This window comes from Anarrhichthys ocellatus, unplaced genomic scaffold (assembly GCF_004355925.1).
Source record: "Anarrhichthys ocellatus isolate YVR2014 unplaced genomic scaffold, GSC_Weel_1.0 scaffold1, whole genome shotgun sequence".
Lineage (NCBI taxonomy): Eukaryota > Metazoa > Chordata > Actinopteri > Perciformes > Anarhichadidae > Anarrhichthys > Anarrhichthys ocellatus.
In genome coordinates this window covers 11,736,389-11,762,215 of record NW_022280031.1, presented here as the reverse complement: position 1 = coordinate 11,762,215, position 25,827 = coordinate 11,736,389, and the positions used below count along the sequence as shown (strand labels likewise).

At 42.3% G+C, this 25,827-nt stretch overlaps 3 protein-coding genes and 2 non-coding genes across 5 annotated transcripts; 1 reads left to right on the top strand and 4 right to left on the bottom strand.

The window, feature by feature from the left end:
- Positions 1-97: 97 nt before the first annotated feature.
- On the top strand, positions 98-4,797 carry ubap2a (ubiquitin associated protein 2a; the record flags this gene model as incomplete). The annotated part of the gene is made up of 14 exons (XM_031848890.1): positions 98-324; positions 502-775; positions 1,048-1,090; positions 1,212-1,386; positions 1,568-1,619; positions 1,708-2,032; positions 2,177-2,268; positions 2,480-2,530; positions 2,648-2,741; positions 2,830-3,258; positions 3,372-3,476; positions 3,573-3,640; positions 3,720-3,911; positions 4,001-4,797. Coding segments are annotated over 14 exons (2,223 nt in total), but the record flags the coding sequence as incomplete, so codon positions are not given.
- A 1,444-nt stretch (positions 4,798-6,241) lies between these two features.
- Positions 6,242-12,115, bottom strand: nop56 (NOP56 ribonucleoprotein homolog). The gene is made up of 12 exons (XM_031851320.1): positions 12,029-12,115; positions 11,091-11,180; positions 10,892-11,006; positions 10,155-10,319; positions 9,732-9,930; positions 9,284-9,471; positions 8,743-8,894; positions 8,448-8,548; positions 7,575-7,723; positions 7,250-7,371; positions 6,901-7,014; positions 6,242-6,659 (listed from the first exon to the last, which is right to left on the bottom strand). The coding sequence occupies exons 1-12, from the start codon at positions 12,029-12,031 to the stop codon at positions 6,468-6,470; spliced, it is 1,590 nt and encodes a 529-aa protein (XP_031707180.1). The 5' UTR covers positions 12,032-12,115; the 3' UTR covers positions 6,242-6,467.
- LOC116388158 (small nucleolar RNA SNORD57) lies at positions 7,093-7,158 on the bottom strand. The gene has a single exon (XR_004213057.1). It is a non-coding gene; the product is annotated as a small nucleolar RNA SNORD57 (small nucleolar RNA).
- LOC116388177 (small nucleolar RNA SNORA26) lies at positions 9,005-9,137 on the bottom strand. The gene has a single exon (XR_004213063.1). It is a non-coding gene; the product is annotated as a small nucleolar RNA SNORA26 (small nucleolar RNA).
- Positions 12,116-16,965: 4,850 nt separating the features above from the next.
- Positions 16,966-25,544, bottom strand: LOC116383200 (retinol dehydrogenase 11). The gene is made up of 6 exons (XM_031846844.1): positions 25,342-25,544; positions 21,595-21,834; positions 21,064-21,153; positions 20,720-20,908; positions 19,460-19,569; positions 16,966-17,554 (listed from the first exon to the last, which is right to left on the bottom strand). Exons 1-6 carry the CDS (start codon positions 25,496-25,498, stop codon positions 17,375-17,377), a joined length of 966 nt encoding a protein of 321 aa, XP_031702704.1. The 5' UTR covers positions 25,499-25,544; the 3' UTR covers positions 16,966-17,374.
- Positions 25,545-25,827: the final 283 nt, after the last annotated feature.

Below are 25,827 nucleotides of genomic sequence, written 5' to 3'. Positions count from 1 at the left end.
ATATATTATTTGCATATTTAGGCAAATCTTTTCTAAATGACCACATACAAGGTAGTTATATGAGCTTAAAATCATGGCCCCGGAAACCTGACCGTTCCCTCCATTGTGGCAGATCCCCTCCACAGCGGTAGAGATGCCCGGCTCGGCTGACGTCCCCGGGCTGAACCTCCAGTTCGGCGCTCTAGACTTCGGCTCGGAGTCGGCATTGCCGGAGTTCGGAGGCGTTGACAATTGTGCGATGGCAGCATCCAGGGAGTCCACACCGGCCCCTGCACCGGGACCAGGGACACAGAGCCAGACGAGCCTGTACTCCAAACCACTCAGGTACCGTCGCTGCTGACTGACTAGTTCTAACCTTTTAATACATATGAAAACAGAAACTGTTTGAAAATTCTAAAACACTACAGATCAGAAATGAAATGGATCAAAGAGCCTTAATGCGGAGGGTTTGTTAACGAAGTGTATCTAATAACTTTTCCTTCTCTCCCTGCTGTGTTGCAGTGAGTCGCTGGGCAGCCCTCTCTCCGTGGCCCTGCCTCTCTCCTCATCAGAGCCAGTATATCACTCCTCTGTGCCGATGCCCAGCCTCGCTCCCTCCTCATTAGGGACTGCCGGCTCCTCCAACCCACAATCGTGTTCTTCGACAGTCTCCACCACCTCCTCCTCTGTACCCTCCTCTCACTTCTCCACAGTGGGGGGGAGTTACGACGGGACCATGCCCCCTCACACACGACTGGCCTTTTCCCAGAGTAAAGAGGCCACGGGACCAGTCATGGTGAGAAATGGCCAAGTTAATACAGCTTTGTAGTTTTTTTTGCCTGCATTTGCCCGGAGCCCCTTAAGACAATCAAACTTTATAGTAATAGCCTGAATCCTGTTTTAGGTTTTGATTTTCACCTTTTTCGTCTGATCCTCTCACATGTAGATCAAGTGTGTACTGAATTCAATGATGTTTTGTTCGCACTGTGTATGTTTGCCACATCGATATGATAGTGGTCTTGATCTGTTGTCGGTATACGCTGACACTGAGCTGCGTTTTTATATCAGCAGAATGGTCTGAATGGTGTAAGGACCTCTACTGCTCTAGACAGTAAGTTCCCAGTACTGATGTATACTTTCTATTGTAAATGTCGACCAAGAGCCATCTTTCGTTGGCTGTGCTATTTTGAGTCTTTTACAAATGAAGTCCTTTTCTTTCCTCTTACTCTCAGCTTCATCAGTGTCCTCTACACCGAAGCCGGAGTCGCCGTCTCTGAACATCAGCACCAACGGTGCCTCGGCTCCCTCCTCCCACTTACAATCCTCCCTGCCCGCACACAGCTCCACCACGCTCTCCAACCTGGCACAGGACCTGCCCTCAGCCAGCCAACTCAACTCACTCAACAGGTGACGAACCCACATTGCACAAGTTTGAATTTACTGGCCATGTTCAGCCAGCCTGAATACTCGGAAGAGAGTTTAGTATAGTGGGTGCCTGCTGCTGCCACATGTTCGCACACGGCACAAATCTATTCATGATAACCACAATACACTGATCATGTCTGCCCTCTCTGCCTTCACTCTACAGTCATGTCAGCAATCATTCCTCAGTGTCAGCTCTGGGCTCCAGCTCTCTCACCGTAAGTACATGTCTCGTCTTCCCCAAGCATCATTCTTTTTTTATTTCAAATGACGTCGACCGATGTCCCGCTTCCTCCCTGTCCGAAGTACACCGGTGTTGACCACAGCAGCGTGAGCTCTCTGGCTCCGTCCTACGCGTCATCGCAGCCCTCCGCACTCCACTCGACCCACAACAGCAGCAACAGTAGCAGCGGCATCGGCCACCTGGTCAACATGGCCAACATGGCCAACCACATGGGCAACCACATGGGCAACCACATGGGCAGCACGGTCGGTGGTATTGTCGGCGCCAGTGTACTTCACAATGCTGCCATTGCCGCCAGCGCAGCGCTGGGACTCGGCTCCAATGGAGCTACTGCCACGTCCAACCTCTCTGCACCGAGGAACACGGCTCTGCTCTCATCCACAGCCGGTAAGCACAGACACACACGGGAAATGTGTGATGTGTTGCTTTCACTCATTTGTTAAGCTCCCTTGATGATACAAGCCCAAATATTTGTACTTGTTGCCGTTTGTTCACGTGAAAGTGATGGTTGTGGCGGCATTGTTTTGACAGGTAAAGCTCCTCCTAATTTATCCCAGGGAGTGCCTCCTCTACTGCCCAACCAGTATATCATGGGCCCAGGGGGGCTGCTGCCAGCATACCCAGTAAGTAGACCCTCGGGGTCTAGAATCATGGCAGTGTGCTGGATTTTCTTTGAAATCGGTGAACACAAATCATGATATTTGCTAGTCCCTTCAGTTCAACAGTGTGTGTGTGTGTGTGTGTGTGTGTGTGTATATGTGTATATATTGTTTTTTTTCTTGAAACATTTTGCAGTTTCTCTCGCTGATGATCTCTGTCCTTTGTGTTTCACAGCAGATCTATGGTTACGAAGACCTCCATATGCTCCAGTCCAGACTGCCAATGGTGAGCCTCATCACCACACTCCTGGGACGGCTCCTCTCTCGTTCTAAATCAACTTGTTTAGGTTGTTGTGGTGTTGTCTGACTCTTCTCCTCCTCATCCTTCTCCTGTCCCTTTTAGCCCTCTTTGCAGGATTACTATGGAATCACATTCCCTGGCCCTGCAGCAACTCTCTCTGGTAGAGACGGGAGCCTCGCCAACAACCCCTACTCAGGTAAAGCTCCTTCAACCCTTGCTGGCCTTGTCCAAAATCCTAAAATCCTGTGTTTTGTTCTCAAGTGACATCTCAACTGTTTTTTCAGGTGAAGTCACAAAGTTTGGCAGGAACGACTCCACCTCCCCGGCACCCCCCACGAGCCTTGCGGCCTCTCAGGCTTCCCAGGGCCAGAGCCAAGGACAGAACCAGGCCCAGCCTCAGCCCCCCCAGGCCCAGCCTCAACCCCAGGGCCAGCCACAACACCACAGCCAGCCACAACACCACAGCAGTCAGCAGGCCTTTCTGCCTCCAGGCTACAGCTACGCAGGTCTGCCTTACTACACCGGGGTTCCCGGTGCCGTACCCAGTGCTGCTGCCTTCCAGTATGGCCACACCATGTTTGTTCCTCCCGGGGGCCCGGCCTCGGCCAAGCAGCACAGTATGGGCCTCGGTCTGGGAAACCCCTCGGCGAGCCCCTTCCAGCAGCAGACGCAGCAGCAGCCCAGTGGTTACGGCCAGCACGCCTTCAGCTCAGGTTAGTGAGCACACCACTTCATGCAGCTTGGGAAATTCATTTGATGCTGGGTTAAGTAGTTCCCAAACTCTTGTGTGTATCGTTTGCACACTGAACTTAGTTTTCTTGCGCAGGGTATGAGGAGCTGACAGCAGGGCCAGCAGGAGTGGACTACAGTAAAGGATACAACTCCTCCTCACAGGCACAAGCCAAAGCTGCTGCTTCTGGGCCCGGCAAAGGTAAGAAGGAGGAAACAATTAAGTGTTTCCAATATGTTCATTTGGATTTTTACAGTGGTTTGTAATGTGTACATGTTGTTGCTGTCATTCTGCTAGGCGTCTCGGTGACGTCCAGTAACTCCGGTGTGCCAGACATCAGTGGAAGTGTTTACAATAAGACCCAGGTGAGCCCCACCCACTGTTGTCTTGTATTGATGCTAATAAATAATCCAGTTTTGAGTTTAATTTGTACTTTATCTGCAGTCTTTTGATAAGCAGGGTTTCCATGCGGGCACACCTCCTCCCTTCAGTCTGCCATCAGCGCTGGGGGGCCCGGGGCCTCTGAACCCCGGAGCAGCTCCCGGAGGCTATGCACCGGCTCCATTCCTCCACATCCTGCCTCACCAGCAACCACACTCACAGCTGCTGCACCACCACCTAGCTCAGGATGGACAGGTAACACCCGCAGACATTTTTTGTTGTTGTTGTTGCACTGGTTTTACCGGTTTCTCCAGGCGCTCACACACATGTCTATCCATGTTCAGGGTGGTCCGAGCCAGCGTGGCCAGTCCAGCAGCCTGCAGCAGAAGAGCCAAGTCAACAAGTCGAGCTACGGCAGCTCCCCCTACTGGGCCAACTGAGATGTGCATGTGCGTGTGTGTGTGTGTGTGTGTGTGTATTGACACAGACGCCAACACACTGCACCACACCTGTGTATCTGACTGATGAGAAAATAGAGGGACAAACCATTTTACAACACAAGCTAAAACACACACTACCACCCCCACCCCCCCTGCTCTGTATATCCCCTTTTCAAATTTATGGCTGTTGTATGTAAAATATATTTATGTATGTATTTATACAGTATATATGTATTGGTAGGACATAAAATGTGGTTTTCTGCATTTTGTTTTTATTTTGAAGGACGTTTTATTTCAAAAAAAAAAAAAAAAAGTGGAAAAATGAGAATGCTAAATTAATGGAGATGAAGTTGGTGAATATACTTGAACACAAGCATCTTGTGATGTGGATTTTTTTTGTATGCATACATGAACCGAGAATGATGTACATAAATTCTACACATCATTTTCACGGCAAAGGCCTTTTTTTGTTTTAGAAGAAATACGTTTTTGTAACTTTAGTCTCCCGCATCTGTGAATCCTTATATTGAGGGTGACTTGAGTTGATAGCTTGACTTTTCTTTTTACCTGGTTTCCCTCCATCTTTCTCTCATTCCTCAACTCTTACTAGTTGGCTGGTTTTACCGGCCAGGCCTTGGATTTGATGTCATTTTAACATTGGTTTAATCCTTGTTGTCCAAATTAAAAGTTCTTAACAGTTTATATGGGTCTGGAATCAATACTTAACAAGCACATTGTTCCCTGGATACAGACCCATGAAGTTTCATGCACATGCAGAATCATGCTAATCCATTATGAACCAAACTGTTCGCAGTCTTACAATGCAGATAGTCGAGGCAGTATTTGATATATAGGCCTGCTAAACAACCAAAGGACGTAATTGTGCCAGACATGTTCAGGACACGGGCAGCATGGACGTCAGCACCTGCGAGCTTGTGCCTAAGTACACAAAGAACTGAAGGCCAGCCAACAAGGCTCCAGTAGCAATATAACTTAAAGTACCAGTAGTATTAATATCGGATGCTCAAATATAAAACATTAGCCTGTAATGGTAACATGATACCTAACACAGGACCATTTTCATTTATTTTTTTTTTTTTTAAAGAATACACTTTTGACCATTTATAAGTCAAAACAACAAACAGAAACCTGTCTCCTTTTTTGTGGAGATTTTTGATGGGGGGGTGGGGGGTATCCACACACACACTTGCAATATGCATTTTTTGGATGCTCTATTATAGGCAGCTCCAGCACCTCCAACAAGCTTTTACCTGCTGAGCTCTGATTTTTATATACCGGACTCTAAGAGGTGAGTTTAGAGGCAGTGGCTTGTTGTGCTCTTTGTAATCTGCAGCTAATACTTTACTTTCGGCGTCAATTTGTCAATGTAATGTCTTAACTTGTGGTTTGCGTGGTCACCCCAGTGTTCACTGTTCTCTAGCTACACCAACTGTCAATTTTCAGGCAGCTACACAGTCAAGTGACATTGAACACCTGTCAGCACACACAGATTTACATTGATTACAACACTGAATATGGGAGCTGTTATTTGCTAGATCGTTCTGACAAGATTTTACTTAACAGGTGTAGGTAATGACCATAATTTATATTCGCATTAAGGTACTTGAGGTCCAGGTTGCTGGCACTTTGTGGCTGAGCAGAGCCATAATCAATGTGATTAGCTACACCCGTGTAGACTGATGTCACCCTACATAGAAGCGTGTATGAGCAATCTCTAGTACAAATCAGTAACTACTCACCCTCATGTCATTTTTGGTGATTAGATTGAATCTGAGCTTTAATACTGCAGTCTTATTACCGAGGCTTTGTAAATGCTCTCATCAGTATTCCAACATACCGTCAACCTTCAGCAAAGATTTAGAAGCAACCGCCTAGTTTCAATCCATGTTAAAGTCAAAACTGGAGAAAAGTCGTCCCTACAAACCATTAACACTCCTTTAGAGGTCACACATCTCGTGTAATTATATTTTTAAAGCATTATATGGACATGAGGCACAAAGGGGCCAGACAATAGCATTAAGTGCTGCTGATGAAACCGCCTCATAGTGACATTTGGGAGAAACTAGATCATGGAAATCCCAAACCATACGATCCTTTCAACAGGCAAAACAGAATTCATGATGATTTACTGGACAAAAGTTTAATGGATAAGTTATTTACAGAAGTAAGTAAATGTCAGACTTCAAGGCACAGTTATAAGCATTTATTTGCAATCAAACCTGCTTTGAGGTTGCAAAAAAAAAACAAAACAAAAAAAAAAAACATAATGCTGCTTACATACCTTAAGAGAGTAGAAATAAAAAAATAAAACTGTACACAAATATAAAGATTCAGTCTTTGACCACAGCCTCTAATCTGTGGACTCTTTTTTCTTCTTCTTTTTCTTGCCAGACGCAGGCGTTTCTGGGATTTCTTCTGCTTCGATGGTCTCAGATTTTCGTTTCTTTTTCTTCTTCGCTGGGGCCTCCTCTACCTCCATCTCCATCTCCTCGGCCGCTTGCTGCTTCTTCTTCTTCACAACGGGGGTGTCTCCGTTCTCAGCCTGCAAGAAAGTAGAGAACGGTATGAAACAATAGTGATTTGTTTTTAATACTTCTGAGCTATCCATAAATGTATAATTTAAGTGACTGCAATGTCTGACTCACTTCAGTGATCAGGTCCATTGTTCTGGACCAGCCAATGGTTCGGAGTCAGGCTGATCTAGCATGTCGTACACTGAGACAGGACCACGTGTGGGTCAAATCTCAAATCGAAACATGCCGTTTTCTACAAATAATGCTTACCTCAACGTCACTGTTGGCATCGCCGTTTTCATCCTGCAGCTTCTTTGCATGCTTCCTGCGTTTCTTTTCCTTCTTGTCCAGTTTCCGCTTTATCTCAGTTGCAACATCAGTAGCCTAAGACAAGAAAAATAATTTAGAGATTGTTTTTGATCCAACTGAAACCATAATTTTGCTCTTGATGGTAGTAATGCTGCGTCAGGCTCATTAAATCATTTTGTACCCTCAGTGAAGTCAGGCAAAGACGTGTCATCATTCACAGCATCGACACACTGAACTTATCATTAGAAGCATTAAAAAAAAACAAAAAAACAGCAACAAATTAAATGTGATGATTTTTTCCTGAGCTCACCTCTTTCACAGCCTCTTTCATGACATCCACATTCTTCCGTGGCAAGTCACCAGTTTCATAGAAAGACAGGCGCTCCTCCACCTGTCCACGCAGCTTGTCACCATATACACTTGTGGGTACCTCTGCAAGAAAATACAAAACAAATTCAATCACAAAGCCTGCAGTGGATGACTGTAGTTTAAAGTGACACGTGGCGTTGCTCAGGAATATTAGCTTGTCACCACCAACCCGAAGGATGAATACTGTTGACGAAAAATATGAGCATCATTGCAATTATGCCACATACAGCTAACGTGGGCATTAGTCCACACGTTGCGTCACTCACCGGAGAAACAGTCAATGCGTGAGGCGATTGTGCACTTGTTAGCCAGATATCTGGAGATGCGGCCTTTGTTCTTGGCAGCAGCACGTCCGATGAAGGTGGAGTGGAAGATTAGCCCGTACTTGGGGGTGTTGCCTTTAGTCTTTAGGGCTCTGTGTGAAAATACAGCCGACTTTAGTTATAGAATCAACCACTACATTCATTTTGTGAAATAGCCACCTGGATACGACAATCACTCGCCTGTCCAAAATGTTTGTTTAGCCGTGGCTACTGCACAAATTTATAAGTACCTTAAATTGATTTAGACTTCAATTTGGTCATTTGTAATTCTCGATGAACAAATAATTTGGTGTCCAAAATAAAAATCACCAAATAACCACGTGTCAGGTCAGCATATTCAAACACTGCTGCATTTCAAAAGATGTTCCTCGGTTGTTCAGGGTTATCGGAGTTGTCAGCACAGTTACTCAGGGGATTGACAGATATTGAACATCATTACAACCGAGGACACCAATAGAGCCACAGAGTAGAAAACCCATCTTGTCAGTTTAACAAACTGTTTTGGGCTCTTTGGTTAACTTTTTATTAAGCATCTAAGCAAAAAGGACACTGCATTCCTAACATGGATATTTAGTTATGGTTTATTGCTATGGATATTTAGTGTGTGTTAAGCATACAGACTAACTAGTTGTTCAGATGTTCTACCTCAGTGCTGTGAGTGGCTGCTCAGACTGTGGGGGTGCAATGGTGAGAGAGGGGTCACTCCGGAGGAGACTTTATAGTTTTGTCTTCTCCAGTCACCCTGCTCTGCTCCTGCCCAGCCCTGCCATCACTGCAGCCACCTCTTTCCCCAGCAGGGAGGGGGGGCCCCAGTACCTGAACAGGGCCTTCTCTGCTCCCAGGATCTGGACTGTGGAGGCCGGGTACTTTGCCAGGTTGGTTAGACTGCCCGCATGGGAGATCAGACGAGCTCCCACCTGAAGAAAAATGAAATCTAGAGTCAGTCTCACTGGCGAACACAGAGCCACCATTACAGGATAGACTTGATTTTGATGCGAGGACCATCAGGAAACCGGAAATATTTGTCAACACAGAGATTCAGGGGATTGACAGATTGGTAGATCATCATTGGTCCCAGAGTAATGCAATATATAAAACACATTCAACTTACCACTTCTCCAATTAAGGCTGCTAGATTTGGCGCCACTTGGCTCATCTTGCAACGCAGGTACTCCTGCAGCTCCAGCCGATAGCTGGCCAGAGACACCACACGAGTGGAGAATCTCTCTATGTTGATCAAGTCGATGGGGGAGATGTCCATACCTGGAGAACAGATCACAGAGGGTGTTTAGAGAAACCCAACTACTCACCCACTTTGCACAGTGGGTGCAGCTACCATCTATAACCAACTGGTAATCTCAAATGCAATGTGTGATTGTTTCTCCCGACAGGATCCGCAGTGAGGATGGGGTTGCCTGCACTACAGGTTTATGAGAGAGTTAATGTGCCCCCCTGTGTTGTTCACCAAGGACAATTATTAGTCCAGAGTGGGCATAAAAGGGGCATGTTGTAGTTTTAAGTTATACATGTCCTTTAAAAAGGCTAGTGTGCAAATGAGCAGGTTTTGTGCACAGATGCCAAGTGGTTGGAAAATACATTTCATTCACATTTGTATTTTAATGTCTAAAGAATGAAAAAGAACATTTGCTGACCCATGGAGGAACGGGACGCGTCCAGAATTGCCTGAGCCTTGGCGCCGTCCATCACCACTTCCTCCAGACTCGGCAAACTCTCCTCTGACAGCTCCTTCCTGTTTCCGATGAGCTGAGCCATGCGGCAGTACATAGAGTTGTCCGGCACGACCTTGATCAGCTCTGGGAAGTGGTAGCCATACCATTCACTGCAGACACAAGACAGTGATCGTTAGAAAAAGAAAAACACGCATCAAAATAAAAACGGTCATCAGTTCAGCATATTCAAAAGACGTGCCTCAGTTGTTCAGGGTTACATTGGAATTGTCAGCACGGGAACTCAGGGGATTGACAGATATAGAACATCACTACAACTGAGGACGCCATTGTCAGAAGACAACATTACCATGCAACACAAGTGACAGTGAAAAAACACTATCTGAAAAGTGGTGCGATGAAGGAACCCTACCGGACACGCATGGAGAAAGTGTTGATGTCTTTGTCCAGCTGATCCAACAGAGCAATGGACTGTATGATCATGTTGTCGACTCGGTTGACGTTGAACTTTACTTTAGCTCTGGAGTAGCTGTGGCCCAACCCCAGCTGTGCCTTGGAGGCAGCATGGCCAGTCAGACCCTTCACGAGGGAGTGGAAGTGCACACGCACACCTGACAGGAAAGATAACAGACAAAGTGTTTTTCTTGAGTTTAATGGTTCATAGCAGAACAGCATGTGACCAGTGGCAGTTCAGATTTTCAGTATGAACCTTCATGAGTTTCAGGGTTTAAAAAAAATTTCATCACGACAGCCACATTATAGTTAATGTGCTACAATTTACACATTTTTAGCAGCATGTCCATGTAAATAAATCTCAGGCAGACCGTCTCCTCACCTCTGCCTATCTCTGCCACCACCCCCCCAGTCTGGATGGAAATGGTGAATTCTTCTTGTAAAGATGCTCCAATCTTCGCATCTGAAACCCCCAACATAGCTTTCTTCTTCCCAGAGAGGGGCAGGTTCGTCTCCAGGAACAGCTTCAGGTCGGCATGCACCACACCTGGAAGTAAAGGAGATCACTTATCATTCGGTGTACATTTGTTTGAATCAAGCTCAGATTCTGCAGAAAATCAATTTCAGACTTGCAGCAGTGACTGATGTGGCTTCTGATCAATGGAGGGCAGATTTAACTGCTTATTTTCAACCAGCTGGTTTTAAAAATGGTTGCCTATGCTTACTTCCTCATGTAATCGGCGTAGTCTGTCCAACACTATATGAATTTTGTGAAATGGCCAACTGGATAAGACAATGACTTGCCTGTCCAAAACGTATTTAACCGTTGGCCTTGGCTACTGCACAAATGTATAAGTACCTTAATTGATTTGGACTACAATTTGGTTATTTTTAATTCTTGATTAATAAATAATTTGGTGTCCAAAATAAAAAACTCCAAATGAAAAACTAAATAACCACGTGTCAGCATATTCAAACACTGCTGCATTTCAAAAGGTGTTCCTCGGTTGTTCAGGGTTATCGGAGTTGTCAGCACAGTTACTCAGGGGATTGACAGATATTGAACATCATTACAACAGAGGACACCGATAGAGCCACAGAGTAGAAAACCCATCTTGCCTTCAGAAATGGCGTTCATGTTCTCCAGAGCAGCCTGCGCCGACTTGAAGGGGAAGAAGGCAGCCAAGCTCACCATGCTGTTGAACTTTCCAATGCTCAGCACGCTCTCCTCCACCTGAAAAAAACAAGTTGCCGGTTACCGTTGATCCATCCAAATATCAGATTACACCCGCCAAAAGTAGCAGGCCCAAAGACTCACCTGAGACAGCAGCATGCCGATCTCCTCCACCTCTTTGACGACGAACAGCGCATAGCCCGCAGCGTGCTCGAACAGCACGTGCAACAGCACCTGCAGGAGGTAAGACATTAGATTGACAAGAGAAACAATACAACAAAGGACAAATAGTAACACTACCGCAACATAAAGTGCGTTTCCAGTCGTCCACTGTAAAAGTCCTCCTTTTAGGTTATTTTTGGTAGCGCCACAACGTAATGTTACCTTACAGTCATTTAGCAGACGATTTTATCCAAAGCGACTTACAATTCACATTTCTACACCGTAGGCACAACTACGAGAGCAATTTTGGGGTTAAGTGTCTTGCTCAAGGATACATCGACATGCGACTAGCGGAGCCGGGGTTCGAACCGCCGACCCTCTGATTGAAAGACGAGCCACAATCGCCCCCAATGTGTGTCAATCGTGCAAAATGGCTTTTTAAATGCCACAATTATTCACAAGCGTATCTTCGTACGTAAACGCAGTGCTCTTAATAGATTACGGTAACTTTTAGACGCAGCCACGTTGTCGTCATGAACCCACGTGTTGTCCTGGGCCTGCGCATGAAGCTAACTCATGCTATCAGCTAACGTTCACTGAAAAGCACCAGCGTAAACTAATGTGCTGCGCCTAAAAGTAAAAAAAGGCTTGGGTTCACCTGTAAGACTGCGACAGATACAAATCCTGTTTGCAGTGGCAGCCTAGGTAGTTTAAAGTTAAGTAATTATTTATGGATAACATTAGCCACATGGGTGGCTAACAGCGCCACATGCGTTGAAAGGCCTTCAGCTGGACGGTAGTAAACACATGAAAATAGACATTTCTATCCTTAAAACGCAGGTAACTTTAAAGAGCCGTCGACTATTTCCTACAATGACTAACTTTGTTGTTACCAAAACACCCTGCACAACTTCTCTTACCATGATTAGTAACTATCTGCAGCAGTGTGCGACTGTTCAGCTCCGTGTCCTCAGCAAAAAGACTGCTGCCACACATTTCTGCGGAACGTCACATGATTTAAATACCGCGATACCAGCCTAACATCGCGAGACCTGACCGAGAAACATCCGCCTGCTGGATACAAAATAAAGTATAGGGCTCTTGTTACTTAATCTTATATATTTATATATGAATATTTATCAACCAACAATACGTTACTGCGTCTCTAAATATTTGCTTTCTTCTGTACCACCCTGTCTGTGGCACTCAAGCCTATTGTATCTCATGATGCTGTACTGATCTTTAAAGGCCAGCACAGCCACACAGGTGTAAATGTTGCATTTGTTAGGGACTATTTTCCGCCACAGCTTACACATTAGGGATCTTGTGGGTATACATGTGGTGTATGTAGGACTAACTCATGAATAAATAATGATAATGATAATGAAGGAATATGTCATCCAGTGCAATAGTGTGTCTCATTATTGTGTTCTTTCTTTTCCAGTCCAAAACCCGAAGATATAGTTAGTATCATTGCAGATTAAGAAAACAAGCCAATATTCACCATTTTAAAGTAGAACCACAGATTTTTTGCCGTTTTCACCTTAAAAAATTACTTAAACATTCAATCAATTATCGAAACAGGGGCAGATTAGTTTTCTGTCAATCGGTTATTCAACTATTCGTGCCAGCTCCATTAATGGCACACAGGAATAAACTATATCAGGCTTTGGCTACACAGACAATACCTTTGTAGTATAACTCTTTGTTGAGTTTCTTCTTTTTATGGTATTTGTTAATTTATGACACTAAGAAAATAAATACTATTTCCAGATGTATCGTTTAACGAGAACTTCAATACAAAAAAAGTATTCAGTTAGGGTAGTAAGCTGTAAGTGATTCATTTGAATTGATTTAGGCTACTCCAACACACTTGGTTTGAAATAATACACTGACTATAAGGTTAAAGTGCTGGTTAAAGGGAATTCCATGAACATAAGAACACATTATAAAGAGCCTATCGTTAGGTGATGGAAAAATGTAAAGAGAGCTTGTGTGTCATTGTGGTGTTACAAGAAGTGCTACAGAAGAGATACAAAGCTGTGCTTGTGTCATTGAATTGCAATAAAACAGAAACAACGGCGGCAATACTTTTCATTTTCCTCTTCTGGTGAGTATTCAAACAGCAAAGTAAACCCAGCCTGCAATAACATTTCACCATCATGTAGGAAAACAGATAAGTGTCACATGTAGGAAGAAGCATTAAAGTTCTTTTGGGTCATGAGGTTTCCAAGAAGCGGATGCATTTGGGTCTGTTATAAATTTCTGGCAGGTCGTAAATGTGACATTGTCTTGGATATTACTTAAAAGCTTAAAATTTATGACAGCCCTCTTTGGACGGATTGCCTCCTGGCTGCTACACACACACATACACACACACACACACACACACACACACACACACACACACACACAAACACACACACACAAAGAGGCACACAATTAAAGTCCAGTATTAATCCCAATAACCTTTTTCAGTATTTAGCTTGGTGATCCAAATTAAAGTCACATACAACTGAATTTTGCCTCTCAGTTAGCAGTAGTCTGTTTTACAATGAGTTATGAAGGAGTTAGTTTTATCTTCTTCCTAAATTTGTTTGAAGGTTAGATTAGTGCAAATGTGTTTGCTGTCTTGTGTGATACTGTAAGAATGATTAAATGAGACTGACATGAGATTTCTTTGTTCAGGCAGTTCTACAAATAATTCACTATCACATCAGACTTATTCTGCAAGAGTAGAACATATGCATCCTGTAGCTCACACAAACCTCCCCATAATATGCCACAGGGGGGTGAAAAGTACATGTACTCAAAAACTGTACTTAAATACAATTTTGAGGTATTATTAAAATATTATACTTTTTACTCCACTTAATTCATTTGATAACTTCAGTTACTTGTTACTTTGCATGTTCAGATTAATAATACAATATATATTCAACAAATAAATTAGGATGTAATATTATAGATCAAGGAAAAACTTTATTGATCCCCTGGGAAATTCACAAGCTACTGAGCAGATAAACTTTATACAAAGAAATGAAAATTAGCTTCACCTTTACCAGCTTCTTTATGAGAGCGATGAAAACGTTAAGGCATCAATAACTATAATCCAATAATATGATATACAATATTCTGAAGCAGGCCATTCTGCATAGTGAGTAATTTTACTTTTGGGTCTTTAAGTGTGTTTTCATGCTTGCGTAAAAAGGATCAACACCTGACTTTAACTTGTAACAGAGTATTTCTACACTCTGGTATTGTTTCTTTTACTTGTATAAAATCAGAGTTCTTCTTCCACCTTTGAGTTTTGCTCATCAGTGTGTGATTTTGTCAATTGTGTCAAAGGCCTACATACATAAAGCATGGTGAGCTTACTGCCCTAATAAAAAGAAGCCAGATTCCTGAGTAAGATGTGTGTTTCCAGGAGTAAGGACGGGAGTACTTGAAGAACCCGTTGAGGAGCGGATGTGAGGGAGGACAGTAAAAAGCTCAGGGATCAGCAGAGGGCTCGATATAAAGGCTGACTGGACAAGCTGACGCTCAGACCGGTGAAGCTCTGCTCATCTTAAAGCACACTCCCTTAAACAACTAACTAAAGCTGACACAGCACGTGAGTAACTTACGGCTTCTTCTGCCTGTCTCTCGCTCTGCCCCCCCCCCCCCCCCCCCGCTGTCTAATACTCCTGTCTTTGCTGTCTTCATTCTCTTACATTTGTGTTCAGAGCTATCTTGCTGTTGTAAGTATGGCTGATCCACCCTGGCCTCTTATCTCGTTTGTCAGTGGAGCGGGTTGTTGTTACTTTCATACTCCCCCCCCTCCCCCCCCCCCCCCCCCCCCCTCCTCCCGCCTCTCTCTTTCCCTATCCTCTATATCTTTGTCAACGTCTCCAGTGTAGAATGACATGGGATCTTCTGTGTCCTTCTTACTCTCCACTCAGTTATTGTTTCTGACACACACATGCACACACACACACACACACACACACACACACACACGCACACACACACAGAGACACACTACACTTTATGTCAAACACTGTATGTTGACCTATTTTGACTGTCGCCTCTCTTTCCCACTGCTAAAAACACTTCCCTAATTTCTGTAAGGGGCCTGGCCTCAGTACCACTCACCCCGGAATCCCTGACTGTACTGTACACTTGCATGTTAGTGTTCTGAATGTATGCCTATGTACAGTATGTGTATAACTGTGTGTGTATGTGTATGTGTCCAGGACTGAGCAGAATGAGCATGCGCAGAGCGGTGATTGGTTGCTTGGTGTTGGCGTGCCTGATGGCGCTGCTGGCTGAGAGGACAGAGGGACACATCACCTTCTTCAGTCCAAAGGAGATGATGCTGATGAAGGTAAGCAGCTGGGGTTGGATGATTGGACAGTGAGCAGAAATAGAGCTGAGCAACAATTTAATAGTGATGCCTGATGTCTTTTCAATGCAATCACACATATACTGAATGCTCGTTAAAGCTTTGTGTCTCATAATTTTGTCCTGTGGCTTTACTGGATGTGCAACAGTTTGATTGTGTTACGTAAATTTGGACACTGTACAGTTTTTAGATCTGAAAAAATTAGACAAATACTTTCATAATCAAATAATCGTGTAATTCTTTCAGGAAAAAATGCCAAATTTTCCTTGTTTCCAGCTCCGCAGTTGTGAGGTTTTGCTACTTTTCTTTGTCTTTATTTTTATTAAATTGAACATCTTTTGGGTTTTGGTGTGTTGGTTGGACAAGACAAACTATTTGATGACAACCCCTTTGAGTTTAGAGTTGTAGTATGCATTTGTCTGTATTTTTTATTTTACAACAAGTAATGATTTGTAATTGGGAGAATAAGTTAAAGATTCTTAAGTAATAATAAAAAAATGTTGTTATTTGCAGCCCTAGTAGCACAAAACACATCAAAATTGACAGAAAAGATGTAATGACAAATCCAGACTCACAATTCTCAGGAGTTTTTCTTTACAGTGTTTTAGTTTTGCTAAGTTTGAATGATAAAGTCACAAAAAAAGGTCAAGTGGAGGTTGCTCTCAGTGCTGAATCAGTATAAGATGCTGATATGGCTCAGGAAGCAAATGAGTATATTGATAAGGGATTTATGTAGATAAGTAGTGTCTCTTCATACTTTTGTACAACGAAAGAATGACTGGAGGTAGTAGAAAACCATTCTGTATTGCATTAGTTGTCCATGTTTGTGTAAACTTGTCTCTGTGCTGCAGGAGAGAGAAGGTAGAAAGGACATGGAGCCTCGATCGGAGGATGGTCAGTTTGAAGAGGTTACAGTCCAACAGCTTCCTCGGCTGGAACTTGGTGGAAATCCTGTGAGCGCACACACACACACACACACACACACACACACACACACACACACGCACACACACCTACACTCCCAATATCCCTGCTGTTTTCACCAACGACTCATTGAATACAAGTCATTAACACTTCTTTTGTGTCTCCAGGATAAAACAGTGGAGATCACTGTCCATCTTTCCCCCAAACAGCTAGATCATGTGACTCCGGTGCTCGAAGAGATCATCCATGAGATAGAGGAGGAGCTTCAGAAAGGTACAAATGTTTAAATGGTAGAAGACGTAGTGAGACACATTTATTTATTTAAAAAAAAGCCTCTAATCAGATCAACAACATGGCCTTGTTTCTTCTTTTATTATCCAAAGATGATTAGAAGACACCTACTGTACTTACAAGTGATCAAGTGCTATGATTACAAACCTCCTTGGTGACCATACTGTTCTCAAACTATCTCTGTCTCTGCAGCCAAATAGCGAGGTTGAAGACACCAGGGGATGAACCAACGCTGTACAAATTCTTCAAAAAGCACTGAATGCTCAAATGTTTTATTGTGTGTTAAAGATTAAGTCAATAAAGGGAAGTGATTGTGTCTAATATTAGAACCTCTGTTGTCATTTCTGAAGAAGCATGAGTTGGCCACATGGTGTCAGCATGTCTCAGGAAACCCAGTGATTCACATACCTGAATAAAAGTCACATTTCTTTCTATGAAAGAACAAACATTCACCATTTTCATGAACGAAAATTACTCACAGAACATTGATTGCTGAGCAAGTGATTAAAGCTTTTCAAATAAGACATTATTCATTTGTGCATTCAGAAACGTCGCCTGATCATTTTAAAGACACATTATGTCAGACCTGTTCCCTTAAGAAGTGCAGCAAGAGGGTGGAATTTGACCCCTTTTCTGTTATCAGGCCTCAATTGTCCTGATAGTTGTTTCAGAGCTTAGATGTCAGCCTCTCGCTGATCTCAAAGTCCTTGACCGCCAGGGCAGCGTCTCGAGCTAAAGGGGCGGGGAGGACCAAATGGCAGTCGCTGTCACAATACTTCCCAGTTATTCCCTCCATTTCCTCTGCTACTGCACAGTAGATTGAGCTGGTTGCACCCTCCTCTGAAGACTGAGAGGAAGGAAAGAATCATGAAGAGGAAATGTGAGAGTACAAGCAACAAAAGTTACAGATAGATATCTCCGTAGGTGCAAATATGCAAACACGTGTGATGTGATGGGTCTGCTGAGGACACCAGTTTTCCTGTGGAATGAGGGATTATCAGCTCTTTTTGCCCTGTACGACACATAACTGATAGAAATAATATCTAAAACAAGTTGCAGCGAATCTGAATTATTGTTTAAAGTAAATATGCCTCCAAATATACAGTAGGTTAATCTTTTAAAAAGAGAAAGTCATTTCTTAGCTAGGCACTGTATTTTGTAGCAAACATGCCAAAGCATTACTTCCCCAAATGGATGGTAAGCATCACTTTTAGCTCAGAGTTATCATTATATATTGTTTGTACTCAAATGCACAAATGGCCCTTTGCAGGTTACACATTACAAGTCAGCTTGACACATAAAAGCTCAGAGAGTCAGAGTTTTCAACCATCTCATGGAGTTAATGCTCGCTACAGCAATACTGTCAATAACTGTTAAAATTTTAGCTGGTAAAAGCGACAGTCCAATTGTTTCAAACAGTATGTTAGAGTGGTAAATCAATGTGTTCATTGCATACATGCTGGAGTTTGAGTGACACTAACAAAGGGAGGACGGGCTTAGCGAAGAGTCATTCAGTGGTTTTGGGCTTTTCATGGGATTTGTTAACAATAAGAACAAATCGAATATTAGCTTCATCCTTTAGCTTGTCACAATATCTGTGCCTCCTTAAACTGATTTCATTTTAAATATGATCAAAAAGGGTATTGAGCTCTTCTTACACATTTCATCTGATGTGGATCTTAACACAACAAAGATCTCTGGTATTAGTGCTGACTTTTCTGCCTTTGGTTCATTGGAAGTCTGAGTCAAAGCTAAAGAACAAAGGATTCCATAGAACAATGTGTGTTTGTACCAAGTTCTATATTTAGTTTATATTATCAGATTTCCACCACTGGTGAAGCATGTGGTAGCACTTTAACTTGTCCGTCTTGGTTTTCTTGCTGTTTTCTGCTGGTCTGTACATTGAGCTTGTGCTCTGGCTAATCATTAAAACAACATATCTTTACAGCAGACATTTGGCCTTTCTCACAATAAAACATTGTGACTCGTCAAAGTAGGTAAAGCACAGGTGTTACTAATAACATTAACGATGGCTCCGCTCTATTTAAGCATCCAAGTGACAGTGTCAGTCAGCCAGAATAAACGAAAGTGAAATCAAAGCAGCTAAATAGCCATCATTAATTACATTATTTATTCCGGCGCTTTTCCCGACATGTCAAAATGTCTTCCGTGAAAAAGCCCTATTAGAAACAATTTCAGCCAGCTGTTGCAACATGGCCACATGCATACACACACACATTCTCATACGCAAACATCCTGATTTGCAATCAGGGTTTGGGCCTAATAATATATATATATATTGTTCTCATTTTCATGAGCCCTATATCGGTGGCTGTTTATAATTTCAAGCTCAGGCGTTCCCAAATTAATTAAATTGAAAGTTGGTCAGTTTTAACTGGAACACTACAGGAAGGTCAACTCTCACAACGGGGCCACATGCCTTTGATAAGTAATAATTAAATTGCTCAGTTTGCCATGAAGTACTGTAACTCAAGCGTCTCCAGTTGAGGGAATAGCAGGTCTTGTTGACCTGAACATAGAACCTGTCTCACTGAGCACGCTCTATCTCAGCAGGCAGACCGTGATTGGCTTTCTGATATTGATTCTGCCAAACCAGTCTCTCGCCTGCAGCGAATTAGGTGAGAGTGTATTTAAATACTAGGAGGAGGATACTGATCAACAACATTCAACCTGGAAAGCTGCAAAACATGACAGTGGAGAAATGATGTGGACAGTGACTCGATGTACTCACCTTGAAAAAGAAAAATCCAACCAGGTTGAAAATAAAACGAATCATCAATGGATAGTGTCTCAACACTTCTGTGATGACAATACCAGGGTGGACAGAGTTTGCCGTGACACCTACATGCAAGTAAACACATAGACAGACACAAACATCCACAGGAAACAGAGAGGGACAGAGAATGTAAGCAAGGCCAGTCTCAGCAACAAGTCTTTGAATGCAGACTTTCGTCTGTTGATTTTTTTTCTAATCTTTTCAGAAGAATCAAAAGGGGAAAATTAGTTTCAACTGCTTCGCTAAATTCACTAGAACGTTTGCATACCTTCATCTGGTTCCTTTTTAGTTCAAAAGACAGAAATATATACTTTGTCACGTGTAATTTAAAGTCTTCGGTTTGATCAGACCACTCGTGTGTGTGTTTGACGAAGAGCAGAGGTGGCAAGCACATAATGCATAAACAAACTTGTTCATTGCAAGAAGTTTCATGTCACAGATCCTGTTTGGTAAGCAGCGGTGCTAAATTATTAGAACTATGAGCATAATGTTGCAACATTTAGTATATACCATGAACAATGACAACCAAAGGTGCCCAATTAAAACAAAATAAAAGGTGATTTTTTTGTCTTTTGGTTACAGGTTTGTCTCATTTACTGATCTACATTTCAGGGTGCAGATCATTTTAAAATGTGCATTTTAATCTACCCTACTGGTACTTTTATTTGGATAGTCTGCCTACAAATTATTTAGTATTTGTAACATTTCAACAGCTTATTCAACAATTCAAATAACTGCTTTGCTTTGTCTGTGTATGTTTTACAAATTATCTATAGAGTTTACATATTCTCAGAATAATTTAGTTGACTTTGAAAACACACTCACTCACTTTTGTTTTTGTGCTGAGCGACATGAGTAAAATTTGTGTCCACATACACCAAATCTCTAGTTTTTAATTTTGTGACTATTTCACGAAATGCTGTGAGACTGGGCTGTCCAATCAGGACTTGATCCCTCCTCAGCTGGTCTTCGTGAGGTTTCTTACGCTTTTCCCCAGTTACAGCTTTTACATTTTTTTTATTTTAAAGCAAGTGTTAAAAGACAGAGGTTGTCGTGTGTTGTACATACTGTAAAGCCCCTTGAGGCATATTTGTGATTTGTGATGTTGGGCTATATAAATAAAACTGACTTAACTTTCTGCAGCACATATTTAACAGAATAGACCATGCAATCGCTATACCAATGGATAATATAATAATCTTGATTTTAGCCCACCTGTCCCTTCTAGCCTGCGTGCTAGCTCCTTCGTACAGATGACATTGTGCAGCTTCGTGTGGTTGTAGACAGAATCCATGTGATAAGTGAGGTTCTCGCCATGAAAATGAGAAAAGTCCACTACACCCTTCTTATGGTTGACTGAGGCAAGGGTGACAATACGCGATGGAGCTGAACTCTTCATCAGGTCTGGGGTGAAGCAGAGACATGCGGAGCGAGGAAAGGAAAAAGACACGAGGAGCAGAGAGAGAAACAGAAGACAAAATATTAGGTACGTCATGACAATGACAGTTAATCATCATTTCATACCCACAACATAACAGCTGTATTAAAGAGAGACCTACCCAGCAGCAGGTTGGTGAGGAGAAATGGTCCCAGGTGGTTGGTGGCAAAAGAAGACTCAAACCCATCCTTGGTTATCTGCCTGGGTAAACCTGATAGTAGAATCAAAAAAATAGATTGGATTTAACAAATAAGATTAGATATACAAACACATACTTCTATAGTTAGGAGTACCTCACATTGGCATAATCCATTCTGTAAATATTACAACTAACCTTTAACTTAACCTAACCTGACTTCACCTTATACGTACGCAGTTGTTTTTGCCAATTATGAGGACATTGACTTATTCACTCCCACATATTACAACTTTAAAAAGGAAAGTCCACCAACATAAAGCTCATGGAGAGAGTTGTACAACGTCTTCTGTTGCTCTGCTGGAAGCTTTGCCAAGTCTGAGCACATAGTATTAGGATTCCGTTATCATACTGCATGGTTCCTAAGGTTAACTCTTGTTGATATTTCTGGTCCTCGAAATGCCCAATGCAGCTTTAAAACTAGCATTCCATTTCTGCTGCTTGCACATGTATCACCTGATACTCCAGCATTGTTGACGAGGATGTGGAGAGCTTTCTCCTCTGTGAGAATCCCCTTGGCAAATTCCCTGACAGAGTCCAGAGAAGACAGGTCCACCAGACGCAGGTGGATGTCAGAGTTCCCTGTCTTCTCCCTGATTTCTTTAAGTGCTGCTGTCCCCCGGGCTTCGCTTCGACAGGCCAGAATAACACGAGCCCCCCGACGTGCTAAGTCCAAGGCAATGAACTTCCCGATCCCTAGCAAAGTGAAAGAGAGCAAAAGAGTTGTTTGCAATACTTTACAACAAAAAAGGTCCATGAAGCAGATAGCAATCAACACACCTTTTGAACCTATAGGCTCTATTTTCAAATACACATGTTGGGACATGTGGTATTGTGGTACAAAAGCCTGTGGTTCTTGTAAAACATATATTTGTTTCCAAGAATGTTTGAAACTTACTAGTTTCAGCTCTTAAAGACGGGAGAGTTGGGGATTTTTGGCTTGTTTGATGTATTACATCTCTAAGTGGTATGTGACATTTACTAGTATGGAATGGTAAATGTCACACATGCTCATGATAAAGAGATGTCTCAGAAAAAGTGATATCAATTTTATGACCTATTTAACATCTATTTTATATTTAAAATTGGCTGCACACACAAAACAATTGGCCTTAGTTACACTGACAAATACATAATATAAACCAACTGGGTTAGCAGTGACAGTGAGGGAATTGGAAATTCCAAATGAAAGAACATTTTGAAAATCCAGAATTAAATACAATTAAAAAACGCTGTTGCAAGAAGATGCAGGGAATATATTTTAAATTATTCTTCAAGGTACATTGGGGTGTTGTATTTACATGGACTTAAAGATTAACAGTAAAAGCGACCTTTCCGCAGTGCTGCTATGAGGTTCCTGTCATTTTGGCAGGTGAAGTCTTAAGATTAAGGGAAACCTAAGAGCGTATGTCAGTTGTACAGTACAGCTATCTGTCTAATAATTATTGGCAATAATACTGGTCATACCAGTGAGTGCATTCAATTGAACAATGGTGGGTTTTAATGTTTAATTTCTAAGAGAATAAACATGCTGTGTCTTTCTTTAAATATTACACAATCTTGCTCTATACCGTTGATTTCAGTTCAGTTAGTCAATCTGTAAATGTAGCAGCAAGGTTGCAGTTTATTTGCGTTCCGCAAGGTTATGATCTGTTAAAGGGGGTCAGCTCCATGGTAAAGTGTGATTTTTGCTCTTGTTGTTCTGCCTGTGATATTGGTGGAGATCATCTGTTGATGGTGTCAACAGGGGTGTGTGAGCAGGTTCTCTCAGCAGAGAGCGACTGGGCTGCGTCAAGTTGTGGATGAATGTGAGAGAGTCAATAATAATCCTTAGTAGTAACAATTAATCTTACTGCTTTGTTCTTTGAGTTTGCATTGTTTGACCGCATGTTTTTAATAATGACTAATGTGAATGGTGTCACTAGTAGTGACAACCCCACAGAGAAGTATCACGCGACTGCGGTAGCTCTCCTGGTTTTCTGGGCCGCAGCTCTACTCCTATCAACCTTGTTATCAGTAAACAAGCTGATTAACTCAGTGTGTATCTACACTGGAAACATTTCAGTAATGCAGCTTTCAGTTTGCTTCACTCTCCATCTTTACTCTACGCGGATGGCATGAGCCAGTTTTCAAACACTTGTAAATGTGTAATGGAATAATTACTTATACAATATGTGATATGCTCTGTAATGATTAGCACAGTTGGTAGCAAGGATCCAAGATGTTCTCCTCCTTCAACTTTCTAACAAAACAGATACAGCTGCATGCAATAGTAAACTATTTCTTGCCTAATGCTAAACAGCTGTAGGATTTATAACTTGTAAATAATTACAAAGCTGTTTTTAAACCCCGAATTGCTGATGTTGCGATCACTGATTTCCTTCTTTAGCCAGGTTTCTATAGTGATTCATGCGGACACCATTAACAGACCAAACGCTGTTCTTGTTGGCAAACCTGGGAGAGGAAGAGACATAAAAGAGCCTCAGTCCATTTATAGGTTTTTCTGGATGAATTTGTGGAGGTATAGGCTGAAGCAGCAGAGACAGTGGTATGGAGAGGAATTAATAGTTGTGACCATAGCAGAATGATTATGGTATTTGGCAACGATCCCGATCACATCATAGTCCCTAAACTGTTGACAGCGTATCTCTTAATCTAAAAAGGCAAGTGAGAAAATCTGTTTTGTAGTTTTGGTGAAGTGAGCCCTTTAAAACCGTTTCTGAAGAGAGATCAGGTATCGTTCTGTGTGTATCTGTCCTCATGCCTTCCAGTATGATTGCTTGGTGAGAGGGTGCAGCATTGACATGCCGGAAAACAATGTTTGTCTCCCTGTTGCGGGTTGTCATAGCCTCCCATCTGTTATCTGTGAAACTATGTCCCCCTGTCCTTGGTTTTCAGAATTGCATCAAGTGAATCATGACTGAAAACTTGTAATTAGATAAAAAGTAGCCCAACTGAGAAGAAAACCACCCAATCTGGCAACAATGCCGATTTTCTTTATCGTTTGGATATCATGTGGGGAAGGAAACTTTCTTGTTTTACATAAATGTGAGAAATGTTGTTCGGGTAAATACATGGAGTAACTTTCATTCCACAATGGTGGCACCAATATGTGACTTGGCGCTGTGGTCTCACTGGAGTAACTAGGGATAATGGTTATAACAAACTCTGTAAAGACCCTCCATCAGTGATCTCTTCTTGGGGCAAAAATAACTCTGAAGCTAATTCAGAGTGCAGCTGACCCTTTGCTGCTTTTAGTGCCACTGCTCTATGCATCTTTTCTGTTGATGCATGCCTTGCTTTCTAAATGACCACGTAAAGCACTTTGAATTGCGTTATTTGTATGAAGTGGAGCTATACAAATAAACTTGAAATTGAACAATGTAAATTCTGACAAAGTTGATATTTTAAAGAGGGAAAAAGGGACCAAAATGTTCAACTGGGAAGCCAGAGGTAAATAAATCAAGAGCACAGATTTAGTGAAAGAGTAACAAAACCTCTTGTTATTTGAGGGGGAACATAATGGTGAGAAATGAAATATTAATAACAAAGTAATTAGGTATGAGTAATAGTGACAGTTACAAACTGATCATACTGCAGGTAATTCAGAGTTACTACTAAAGTTGAGTTCTAAGGAAGACTTGATATAACTCAAGATGGTAGTTAGTTATTGCTGCCAAAACAACTCTTACACTTGTCAAATTCAGCAGCATAGCAGGCTCTTTACTTCACTTGCTATTTACTCGCCTAACATGTATCTTTCTCTGAAGCAGCATGCAGCTCTTACTCATATAGTGAATAATTTACTATACATTGAATCTAGATTAATCATTCACAGCCACAGCAGGACAAGGCATGTCTTGCTAGTTCTATTTGAGAAAATTACTACAACGACTTTTAATATGAGTATAGTGTGGTATGACCTTACATTCATGATAACAAAAAAGTTAAAATATATTTCCTACTATTGGCATCTTGAAAAGTGAAAGTGTCTGTTGCTTAGCAAAAACTTGAACCACGTGCTTTAGAAGTGGAGAAATTTACAGATTACAGGTTAACTGCAATAACAAATGGCCAAACGTAAAGAAGCACAAAAAGCCATCCTTATTCCACTTGCAATAGTGTTGCCACATTAAAACTGTGAGGTTGCATGCCCTATAGAGATCATGTATAGTAGAATGGAAGAGGCCACATTCAACCAACCTGTATTGGCTCCTGTCACTATTGCGGTCTTCCCCTTCAGGCGCACGGAGCAGGCTTGTGGATCCCAGGGACCTCTGCGCTGTATGCGCACAACGACCGCCAGCACCGCCGTGAAAACGGCCCAAACAGGGTGCCAAAATATAGCCAACCAAACCATTGCACAGTCGGTTGAGCGTCTGCAAACACGAAATGAAAGAGTCTGGGAACAGCTGGCCAGCTTGCGCCACCTTCTTCTACCCAAAGTAGGTGTGCCTAATGCCTAAAATCCTGACAGCTGTAAACAATTACAGCATACTGGAACAATCCCATTCGGGCAGAGGGGCTGTGCTTTAATGGGCATTGACCTAAGTAGCTCCCCATCATAAAAACAACAAAACATCTGCTTTTAATGTTCTTCACAATTCGCCACTGACAGCAGAAAACACAGCTCACGGTGGCTCACAGGCTTGATTCGATTTTTGGTCAGATATTATTATCATATGTGTG

Bases quoted from the DNA above. Each gene is read 5' to 3' on its own strand.
- nop56 (XM_031851320.1), bottom strand. The intron at 8,895-9,283 runs GTCAGCAAATGT...TCTGTTCTCCAG, and splicing joins CGCGTCCCGTTCCTCCATGG to GTATGGACATCTCCCCCATC. The intron at 8,549-8,742 runs GTAAGTTGAATG...ATTTTTCTTCAG, and splicing joins CAGCCTTAATTGGAGAAGTG to GTGGGAGCTCGTCTGATCTC.
- LOC116383200 (XM_031846844.1), bottom strand. From the start codon at position 25,498: ATGGTTTGGTTGGCTATATTTTGGCACCCTGTTTGGGCCGTTTTCACG. The intron at 21,835-25,341 runs GTTGGTTGAATG...TCACTTTGCTAG, and splicing joins AGTGACAGGAGCCAATACAG to GGATCGGGAAGTTCATTGCC. The intron at 21,154-21,594 runs GTGATACATGTG...TTCTACTATCAG, and splicing joins CAACAATGCTGGAGTATCAG to GTTTACCCAGGCAGATAACC.